The sequence below is a fragment of the Macaca mulatta genome, chromosome 6 (assembly GCF_049350105.2).
Source record: "Macaca mulatta isolate MMU2019108-1 chromosome 6, T2T-MMU8v2.0, whole genome shotgun sequence".
Taxonomy (NCBI): Eukaryota; Metazoa; Chordata; class Mammalia; order Primates; family Cercopithecidae; genus Macaca; species Macaca mulatta.
The window spans coordinates 166,553,825-166,565,631 of NC_133411.1; the positions used below are offsets into that span (position 1 = coordinate 166,553,825).

The 11,807-nt window shown below is 48.5% G+C and overlaps 1 protein-coding gene across 1 annotated transcript; it reads left to right on the forward strand.

Moving 5' to 3' along the window:
* Window positions 1-15: 15 nt before the first annotated feature.
* On the forward strand, window positions 16-10,992 carry C6H5orf52 (chromosome 6 C5orf52 homolog). Its single transcript, XM_015141325.3, has 3 exons — window positions 16-416; window positions 3,694-3,802; window positions 10,894-10,992. The coding sequence occupies exons 1-3, from the start codon at window positions 16-18 to the stop codon at window positions 10,990-10,992; spliced, it is 609 nt and encodes a 202-aa protein (XP_014996811.3).
* Window positions 10,993-11,807: the final 815 nt, after the last annotated feature.

The following is an 11,807-nucleotide window of genomic DNA, read 5'->3' on the forward strand; positions in this document are numbered from 1 at the left end:
GCCGCCGGGCTCTGCATGCCGGTCCAACAGCACCTATCCCTTTCCCCGCCGCCAGTATGTGTCTCCCAGGCAACGCGCGGCGCTCGGCTCAGGGCTCCGCCCAGGCACTCACTCCGCGTCAGCGCGCGGCCACCTAGCTGCGCTGGCAACCAGCCTCCGGTTTCCAACTTTTTCTCCAATAGGGAAGCCGCAATGACACAGCCGACTAAGCCCTTGGTCACCTGGGACCTGGGATCCTCCACGATCTATGGGACCGCCCCCCAGGCGACCACCAGTTCTGCCGCAACCTCGAACTACCAGCTGGGCTCGAACTACCAGCGCGATAGACTCGGCCGCCGCCAAGACATCGGCGTAGGGGGTCAGCCGCAGGTCTGCTTCCCGCGGCCGCGGACCGCGCAGCAGCCGGTGCTCTTCAGGTGCGGCCCGCATGCCCAGAGCGTTCGTCAGACCCTCGGACCCGCGAGGGAACCCGAACTCTTTGAGACTGGCGCTTCCCTCAGCCGGACCCCGGCCCTTTTTCCCACCCCCGGACAGTCGATTCCTCGTAGCCCCGGGCCCCAGCTCCTTCCCAGTCTAAATCTTCGGATTCCCTGGAGCCCGAACTCCGTCGCCCCGGAATCCCGGGAGAACCTGGAATCCCCATTTCCAGTCCACATTTTCTCAGAATCGGTCCCGGCCCGTTAGTCCTTTAGGCATGACATCTGGTGGCCGCAGCACCCTAGGGGGTGAGCCCTGACTCTTAGAGCCTGGCGAGGCCCGGGTCCTCCCAAGTTAGAATCCGTCTCATATGCCCCTTCTCAGCCTCTCTGTTCCCCAGTGGTCCTGGAAAAAAACCCAGTTCCCTCTGCCTGGCCCGGATCCTCACAAACCCTAATTACCCGTGCTCCTTTCCATTCCACAAACACCCCTCTCTGCATCCTTCAGGCTGCTGTCCATGGAGAACTTGAGGTAGAAAGCAATTTGGTTCAAAATGACCTTTATTACTTGAAAGGGACTATTTCCAGTCGTTGCCACCCTTTTCCCCTTCTAGTATTGGTAAATTTGGTGCACCCACTAAGTGGGTGAAGAGTTTTATGTGTCCTTAAATGTTTTAGGGATTTCTTTTTTCAGCAACAACAACAACAACAACAAATCAGGATTTGGGGGACTTTTGTGTTTGAGCATCTTGATCTCTAAACCAGCCTTTTCCATCACCTCATACCTAGGCTGTGCATAGAGGTCAGAAAAATGTAAATGGGAGACTAGGAAATTGGATTGTTCATACTAGTTTGTAAATCTAAAAACATACACGACACTCCGGTTCCAAATTGGCTGAAAATGAATTGCGATTCTCCTGCCTCAGCCTCCTGAGTAGCTGGGATTACAGACGTGCGCCACCATGCTTGGCTAATTTTTGTATTATTAGTAGAGACGGGGTTTCACCATATTGGCCAGGCTGGTCTGGAACTCCTGACCTCAGGTGATCTGCCTGCCTCTGCCTCCCAAAGCGTTGGGATTACAGGTGTGAGCCACTGCACCCGGCATCAGTTAGAAAAAAATTCTAGTCCTTCAAAATGTTTTACCCTTCCACAGTTGTCTTTTTTGTCCTAATTACAAAAGTAGCGTACACTTATGGATAAATAAGTCCAGGTGCAGTGACTCATGCCTGTAATCCCACCACTTTGAGAGGCTGAGGAGGGTGGATCACCTGAGCTCAGGAGTTCAAGACCAGCCAGGTCAACATGGCGAAACCCTGTGTCTACCAAAAATACAAAAAATTAGCCAGGCATGGTGGCTGGCCTGTGGTCCTAGTTACTTGGGAGGCTGAGGTGTGAGGATTGCTTGAGCCTGGGAGGCAGAGGTTGCAGTGAGCCGAGACTGTGCCACTGCACTCCAGCCTGGGCAACAGAGTGAGACCCCGTCTCAAAGAAATAAAAATAAAATAAAATAAGAAAAATAAGACAGACTAGCAGCATGATTGGCTAGGGACAATCACTGTTAACATTTTGGTGCATTTTGTTCGGGATCCATTCATATATTTATATATTTTTATATATATATATATATATATATGATAACATGCTTACACTTACAAAACAATACATCACAAAAAGTTCACTTTCTAGTAACCTGCTTTCTTCTCCCATCTAATACACCACCCGTGTCTATGTTTCATACACAATTACATGTATTTTATTTTATGACATACCAAAATTTATTCAATATTGTACATCTTGTTTCCACATTTTAGAAAGAAAATATGAACTTTTTTTTTTTTTTTTTTTTTGAGACGGAGTCTCACTTTGTTGCCCATGCTGGAGTACAGTGGTACGATAGTTCACTGCAACCTCCGCCTCGTGGGTTCATGTGATTCTCCTGCATCAGCCTCCCGAGTAGCTGGGATTACAGGTGCTCACCACCACACCCAGCTAATTTTTGTATTTTTAGCAGAGACGGGGTTTCACCATGTTTGCCAAGCTGTTCTGGAACTCTTGACTTCCACGTGATTCGCCTGCTTCAGCCTCCCAAAGTGCTGGAACTACAGGTGTGAGCCAACACATCCGGTCCTGAACAATTATTTTTAAATGGACAAAACCATTTAAAGGTATATGTTCATAAAACTACTTCGTGGTGTAACCAAATTATCAAAAAGTGAAAACTCAGTGCCTGGAAGTGTTTCCACTTTTCACCGTTTTCTCATTTTGACCAAATTGTTGTATTTTCACCTGGAGTACTTGGCTCCATTCTAGCCCACCCCACCCCATCTTTCACCTCTCACCTTTCAGAGTCTCCTAAAACCCTTGGCCACCCCATACCTCCCTCACTTTTCTAAACTCCCCAAACTTTCTTCCAGAATTTCCCTGTTAACCAGCCTAACACCTGTCCAAGCTTTTCATTTTCATTTCTCCCTGCTCTAATTTATACTCCCCCAACCCCCCACCTCCCAGATCCCTTTGAGGCATACACTCTAGAGCAAGTGCCCCCCAAGCTAAACACCTCTCAGATTCATCCTTCTGAATCCTACCCTACAACTTTACTCCTCTCCTCTAAGACTCCTCTCACCATTTCATCCTTAAGAAGGATCATCAAGATGACTGCTTTTGGCTGGGTGGGCGTAGTGGCACTTGCCTGTAATCCCAGCACTTTGGGAGGCTGAGGTGGGTGTATCTCTTGAGGTCAGGAGTTCAGAACCAGCCTGTCCAACACGGTGAAATCCTGTCCCTACTAAGCATACAAAAATTAGCCAGGCATAGTGGCAAGTACCTGTAGTCCCAGCTACTCAGGAGGCTGAGGCAGGAGAATTGCTTGAACCGGAGGCGGAGGTTGCAGTAAGCCAAGATTGCACCACTGCATGCCAGCCTGGGAGACAGAGTGAAACTCCGTCTCAAAAAAAACAAAAAACAAAAAAAGGATGACTGCTTCTGAGGATGGTTCTGAGTTCCTGATTACCCTTCTCTTGTGGACTGCACTGGGCCCTTTTATATCCTCAGAATGGCTTTTCTTCTAGGTATCCATGAAATACCCCTTTAGCGTACCTTTTCCACAACAAGAAACTGTGGTTACTCCCTTGTTCTTCTGAAAATTATGGCAGAGCTGCACTTGTCCTAAGAAACCTGGGGAAGCCTCAGCCACTCCCTCAGGACCCCATCAAATGTGCTCTGGCCCTGGCTCCAGCCATCTGTAACCTGTACCACCTTTCCCTCCCTGCTCCAGCGTAATGAATTCCAGTGAAGCAGCAATGAAAAAAACTTTACCCAAGAGCCATTTATCTCGGGTGATTATTCATGATAACCGCATCGCACAACGAATCTATGAGATGGAGGTAAAGTAGCCACAAGCTTTTGCATTAGAGGGTGTTAGTGGCTTGACCCATATTTATTTCATTCTCCCTGTATCCTGGGGGATCATAGAGGTGATAGAGAGTCATCAAGGTGCCCTAAGGCAGGCCCCATTTTACGGAGGAGGCAGTTTGATACTCAGGGTTACTGACTTGCACAAGGTTCCTGGGCTAAGGGAGCCAGAGGAAAAGACTCCATATCTCTTGGGTCTTTTTTTCTGAAAACATATTATCTATTTAGGGAATCCATGAATGGATTCTTATTTTCTCCTGTACAAAGTCTGGGGTCCTAGGCCGCACGCAGTGGCTCATACCTCTAATCCCAGCACTTTGGGAGGCTGAGGCAGGAGGATCACTTGAGGTCAGGAGTTCGAGACCAGCCTGGCCAACATGGTGAAATCCTGTGTCCACTAAAAATACAAAGATTAGCCTGGTGTGGTGGCACCTGCCTGTAATCTCAGCTACATGGGAGGCTGAGGCATGAGAACTGCTTGAACCTGGGTGGTGGAGGTTGCAGTGAGCTGAGATTGTGCCACTGCCCTCCAACCTGGGCAACAGAGCAAGACGCCATCTCAAACAAACAAACAAACAAACAAACAAAAAAACAGAAAACCAAAGTCTTGGGTCCTAGAGTTTGAATGGGCCTCAACACCATCTTGTCGATATTTTCCTTTAGGGATTATCCCCATTTTCCAGATGAGAACTGAGGCTCTTCTCCCACTTTTTGCTATGGACAGGTAGAGTTTGACCTGCTTACTTGAAATGCTGAGTGCTGTCACTGCACTGTTCCCATAGACCCTGATTGATGCATTCATTAAACCTGTCCTTTGGGCCTACTTGGGATAGGTACTGTGTTGGGCACTAGGAAGAGACAAGTGAACAAGATGGACTCCAGGAACACACTCATTTTTTCAAGCCGAGCAGGGTGCCCAGGGTTGAGCTGCTGCCACCACCTTTTCTTTTTTGAGACAGAGTTTCACTCTTCTTGCCCAGGCTGGAATGGAGTGGCACTATCTCAACTCACTGCAACCTCTACCTCCTGGGTTAAGCAATTCTCCTGCCTCACCTTCCCAAGTAGCTGGGATTACAGGCATGCACCACTACGCCTGGCTAATTTTTGTTTTATTAGTAGAGACGGGGTTTCACCATGTTGGCCAGGCTGGTCTCGAACTCCTGACCTCAGGTGATCCACCCACATCAGACTCCCAAAGTGCTGGGATTACAGGAGTGAGCCACCATGTCCAGCCACTGCCCCCTTCTTGACTCTTTTGAGCTTCCCTCCATGTTCCAGGGGCAAGTCTGGATGGGCCCACAGGATTCTAACATTAAAAACAATTGGAGATCCTTAAGAGATGGTGCCAGATCCTCTTGAAGGTCACAAACACCAAAAGAAGAGTAGGGACCTGGGCATTTCTCCTTCTGCTACACTTCCATGGGTGTGGTACAGTGGAAATAGATGGGAAAGTCAGCTTTGTGTGACCCTGGGTGAATCACACTTCGTCCAGACTCTGCTTTCTCATTTGTAACATAGGATCTATTAAGATCCTCTCAGTTGCAGGTAATATAAACTGAACTTGAACTAGTTCAAGCAAAAGAGAGAAGTTGGGTTCACATAATCAAGGATGGACAGGGCAGAGTCACCAATGTTTTTGGGGAAAGCCAGGAGCTGTACTACCACCAGGTATGTCTTCCATTTTCTCTCATCGTCTTTGTATCCTTCTTTTTTTTTTTTTTTTTTCTTTCCCTTCTATTTTTCTTTTTTCTTCCTTTTTTTTTTTTTTTTTTTTTTGAAACATGGTCTCACTCCTTTGCTCAGGCCGGAGGGCAGTGGCATGATCATAGCTCACTGTAGCCTCAACCTTCTGGGTTCAAGCAATCCTCCCACCTCTGCCTCCCAGGTTGCTAGGATTACAGGCACGCGCCATCATGCCCAGCTAATGTTTTGTACTTTTAATAGAAATGAGGTTTCACCATATTGCCCAGGCTAGCCTCAAACTCCTGGGCTCAAGTGATCTGCCCATCTCTGCTTCCCAAAGTGCTGGGATTACAGGCATGCTCCACTGTGCCCAGCCCTTTGTGGCTTTCTGAACACTGGTATCATTATCAGACTGGCTGACCTTGGGGAGCAAAGGCACAGGAAACCCTGGCCTGTAGACCACAAGGAGTGCTTCCACTGCTGCTCCGGTTAGACAAATCCCGGAGAAGGAATCCAGCTGGCCCCACTTGGTTCATGGACCCATCCCTGTTCCAATCATTGTGGCCAGGTGGTGTGGAGTATTTTGAGAGGCCTAGGATAAGTTGGGGGTCAACTCAGTGAGTAGGGAATGTTGTGCACCTTAGGTGAGGGGAGGAACTCTGAAATACTCTTAACTGGAAGCTCCTGAGTTGGCTTTATGTATACCTGAGGGCTGTGCCAACTTTCAGCTGCCCAGAAGCTTCCTTTTTTGATTATTTTTATTTATTTATATTTTTGAGACAGAGTTTCACTCTTGTTGCTCAGGCTGGAATGCAGTAGCTCCATCTCAGCTCACTGCAACCTCCACCTTCCAGTTTCAAGCAATTCTTCAGCCTCAGTCTCCCAAGTAGTTGGGATTGCAGCCACCACACCTAGCTAATTTTTGTATGTTTAGTAGAGATAGGGTTTCACCATGTTGGCTAGGCTGGTCTCGAACTCCCGACCTCATGATCCACCTGCCTCGGCCTCCCCAAAGTGCTGAGCCACCGCGCCCGGCCCTTTTTTTTTTTTTTTGAGATGGAGTCACCCAGGCTGGAGTGCAGTGGCACCATCTCAGCTTACTGCAACCTCCACCTCCTGGGTTCAAGCGATTGTCCCGCCTCAGCCTCCCAAGTAGCTGGGACTACAGGCATGTGCCAGCACACCTAATTTTTGTATTTTTAGTAGAGACAGGATTTCACCATGTTAGCCAGGCTGGTCTCGAACTCCTGACCTCGGGTCATCTGCCAGCCTCAGCCTCCCAGAGTTCTAGGATTACAGGCATGAGCCACTGCACTTGGTCTCAGAAGCTTCCTTTTAAAGCTATACGGAGACCTTATATGTTTTAGGTACCTGACACCTATTATGCATTATTACCTCCATTTAATAGTTCAAAAACTGAGACTCAAAGGAAATGGAGGAACTTCACTAGGATCACACTGTGAGTCACTGCAGAGTTACAAACCCCAGTCTGACTAACCGTCATGCAGGACATTCTCCCTAAGGACAGACACTGGTTTCTCCAGTTTATAGACCCAGTGACTAGCGGAGATGCCAGCTTGTAGGAACTCAGAGGATTTGAAGCCTTCTGTGACAATGTGGCAGTGTTTCTGCCTCTCTAAAAATGTGATCACATTAGGGGAAGAGGCGTCCTTGGCTAGCCACGGATTTCAAGGACAGCTAGGTTCTAGCATCTTAGGCATCCCCTGAGTATGCTCTAAGAACAGTGAATGATGGCTGCTACTGCTTCATCTATGGCTGCGGTCCTCAAGAGGTTTTGCCCCTCAGGGGATATTGGCAATGTCTGGAGACATTTTGATTATTACATTTTTGATATTACAATGATAGTGGTGCTACTATCATTTAATAGGTAGAGGCCAGGGATGCTGCTGAATATCCCACAGTGTATGGGACAGCCTACCACCACACAGAACTGCCTCGCTCAAAATGTCAGTAATGTCAAGGTTGAGAAACCCTGATTGGTAAGAGTCATGCTCAAGGTAAAATCACTAGTTGAGAGAGGCCAAAAAGCCTGCTGTCATGGAGTGGACTAGAAAATGGTGGTAAGCCAGGCACGGTGGCTCACGCACTTTGGAAGGACGAGGCGGGCGGATCACCTGAGGTTGGGAGTTCGAGACCAGCCTGACCAACATGGAGAAACCCTTCTCTACTAAAAATACAAAATTAGCCGGGTGTGGTGGCACATGCCTGTAATCCCAGCTACTCAGGAGGCTGAGGCAGGAGAATTGTTTGAACCCGGGAGGCAGAGGTTGTGATGAGCCAAAATCGCATCATTGCACTCCAGCCTGGGCAACAAGAGCAAAACTCTCAAAGAAAAGAAAAGAAAATGGTGGTAATAAGGTCAGGCACGATGGCTCACACCTGTAAGCCCAGCACTTTGGGAGGCCGAGGCAGGTGGCTCACTTGAGGTCAGGAGTTTGAAACTAGCCTGGCCAACATGGTGAAACCCTGTCTCTACTAAAAATACAAAAATTAACTTGGTGTGGTGGCTTGAGCCTGTAATCTCAGATACTTGGAAGGCTGAGGCATGAGAATCGCTTGAACCCAGGATGTGGAGGTTGCAGTGAACCAAGACTGTGCCACTGCACTCTCTCTAGCCTGGGCGATAGAGTGAGACCCTGTCTCAAAAAAAAAAAAAAAAAAAAAAGAAAAAAAGAAAATGGTGGTAATGGCACCCAGTTAGTAATGGCTGGATCAGAATCATCTCAGGTACATGACAAAAGTGGAGATTGCTGGCCCCCATCCAAACCCTATTAAGCAAGAATCCTTGGGGCTGACGTTTGTATCAAGTAACTGAAACACTTCTGATGCTCAGCCAGGTTTGGAGAACACGGACTTGAACTATGTCATTTAGTACCCACCCTCCCTCTTTAATTGCTCATGTCAAGTAATCATGTCCACATTGGCCTTTATGAAGAAGTCCTTTGCTTAACCTTGTGCTGGGTCTGCAGATAATGTTAGTGCTTATCAGAAACCCCTAGAAGGCTTGTTAAAAACATACATTCACAGGATCACCACCCACCACATTGTTTCGACATGCCCGAAACCTCCCCATCCTTCAAAACCTAGTCTCAGTTTATATGCTAACTTCTCTGTATAGCTTTTCTTTTCTTTTCCAAGGCAGAGTCTCGCTCTGTCACCCAGGCTGGAGCGCAGTGGCACAATCTCGGCTCAATGCAACTTCTGTCTCCTGGGTTCAAGCGATTCTTGTGCCTTAGCCTCCTGAGTAGCTGGGATTGCAGGCATATGCCACCACACCCAGCTAGGTTTCTTTGTATTTTGAGTAGAGATGGGGTTTCACCATGTTGGCCAGGCTGATCTCAGACTCCTGGCCTCAAGTGAGCCACCTGCCTCGGCCCCACAAAGTGCTGGGATTATGGGCATAAGCCACCGCGCCCAGCCAAGTGAAACTTGTCTCGATATCCCCCTTCCTTGAACACTGCGCTTCTTTTGGAGGTGGATCATTTTCTCTCTTAGAAATATTTGGTCATGTGGGCCGGGCATGGTGGCTCACACCTGTAATCCCAGCACTTTGGGAGGCCAAAGCGGGCAGATCACGAGGTCAGGAGATCGAGACCATCTGGGCTAACACAGTGAAACTCCATCTCTACTAAAAATACAAAAAAATTAGCCGGGCGTGGTGGTGGGCGCATGTAGTCAGTCCCAACTACTAGGGAGGCTGAAGCATGAGAATGGCACAAACCTGGGAGGTGGAGGTTGTGGTGAGCCGAGATTGCACCACACTGCACTCCAGCCTGGGCGACAGTGGGAGACTCCGTCTAAAAAAAGAAAAAGAAATATTTGGGCATGTGTCTTACCTACTGACTACATTGTAGTTACTGTGAAGACCTGTGGCAGTTTTTCTTAGTATCCTCTCCTGTAGCTAGCTCATTGGAGTAAATAAATAAGACATAGGATGTGGCTTCCCAGACCTTACCGTCTTTTGGGGGACATAAGTTATACAATAGAAGAAATCAGTAGAATTCAGTGTGATATAGGGGATGTCACAGACAACATGCGGGAAGCACCAAATGATTAATAGTGACAGGGCAATAGAAGTTATGGAGAGACAAGATGTAACCCTCCTAAACCGCCCCCACCCCCGCCATCTTTTTTCTGACCAGTCTTCAGATAGGGATTTTTTTTTTTTTTTTTTTTTTTTTTTAAGACAGAGTCTTGCTCTGTCGCCGGGCTGGAATGCAGTGGCGCAATCTCGGCTCACTGCAACCTCTGCCTCCCGGGTTCAAGCGATTCTCCTGCCTGCAACCTCCGCCTCCCGGGTTCAAGCGATTCTCCTGCCCCAGCCTCCCCGAGTACCTGGGACTACGGGCGCGCACCACCACGCCCAGCTAATTTTTGTGTTTTTAGTAGAGAGGGGGTTTAACCATGTTGGTCAGGATGGTCTCGATCTTTTGACCTCTGCCTTCCTTGGCCTCTCATAGTGCTGGGATTACAGGCGTGAGCCACGACGCCTGGCCAAATAGAGATTGTTTTGTTTTGTTTTGGTTTTTGAGACGGAGTCTCACTCTGTCGCCCAGGCTGGAGTGCAGTGGCGAGATCTCGGCTCACTGCAAGCTCCGCCTCCTGGGTTCACTCCATTCTCCTGCCTCAGCCTCCCGAGTAGCTGGGACTACAGGCGCCCGCCATCGCGCCTGGCTAATTTTTTGTATTTTTTAGTAGAGACGGGGTTTCACCATGTTAACCAGGATGGTCTCCATCTCCTGACCTCGTGATCCACCCGCCTCGGCCTCCCAAAGTGCTGGGATTACAAGGGTGAGCCACCGCGCCCTGCCTAGAGATGTTTTTAAGGTCAAAATCAGGCTCCTAGGCTGCAGACTGTCAGAAGGTATCATAGAAGTTACCTAGCTTTTTTTTTTTTTCTTGACACGGAGCCTCACTCTGTTGTCCAGGCTATAGTGCTGTGGTGCGGTCTCAGCTTACTGCAGCCTCCACCACCTGGGTTCAAGCAAATTTCCTGCCTCAGCCGCCTGAGTAGCTGGGATTACAGGTATGGGCCACCATGCCTGGATAATTGTTGTATTTTCAGTAGAGACGGGGTTTCACCATGTTGGCCAGGCTGCTCTCAAACTTCTGACTTCAAGTGATCCACCCTCCTTGGCCTCCCAGAGTGTTGGGATTACAGGCGTGAGCCACTGCTCCCCGCCTTGGAGTTATCTAGCTTAATACCCACTTTTTACAACTAGAGAAATAGGCTCCCTGTGAGTCAAAGTATATGGAATGTACGTAGGGTCCAGCTGGCACTCTTCCCACACCCACATCAGCAGCACAGATGCCTGCCCCGCTGTGAAGTGACCCTAACCTCACCTCTGTTTTTTGTAAGGTGAACGCTTTAGAGAAGACCAAGAAAAAGATGAACCACTACTATGAACACCTGAAAAAAAAGTTCATGACAGAGCAGCTCAGAAAGCTGGGGCGATAGAGAGATGAATCCATGAACAACCAGTACTTAACCTTTGGGGTACCATGACCAGTTTAAACTCCAGTCTCCCAAGAAAGACCAACCACCCTACTTCTGGCAAAGGGATCTGCCCCAGAGTCATGATGACACCAGTGTGACCAGAGGAGAACTAGTAACTACAACCTACACAACTACAGAACAATAAACAGAAACCAGTAGACAGCGGAGCATAACAAATCCTCAGCAATCCTCATATTCCTTGCCCATGCATGACCTCTATTCTGGTGAAGGAGGTCCTGATAGTCTCATAGATGCTCAACTCGAAAAGGTGGGATCAAGCTAGCTTCCATGCTTAAGGCAAAGATTGACCTCTTGTTGCCCACATGTCTGAGGTGACATGCCAGGCCAAGTGTGCTGGGACAGTGGTACCTTAGATGGGAAGGCCTCAGTAATGCCACTGCCTGGCATCCCAGTGGTAAGGAGGTCGGGGGGAGGCATCAGAAGGACCTGGCTTAAGTGCTATTTCTACCACCAGTCAGCCTTGTGACTTTGTCACCTCCTTGAACCTCCGTTTCCTTATCTGAAAGAATGCAGTAGTAGTAAGGGAACCTACCTCCAAGGTCTAGCATGAGGATGTAAAGCGCTAAGCCCAGGGCTCATCATTTCCAGTGGTTCTCACCATGATGGCTCCAGTAGCCTTCCAGTAGTGCCCACTCCCTGTTCTGCCTGCTCTCCAGACTACACCCGGATAGTCCCCACACTGTAGCTTTATTTGTGAAGATCCTTCATCTGAAATGCCCCTTTAGCTCTCTCTTCATCCTTCAAGGCTTATCTAT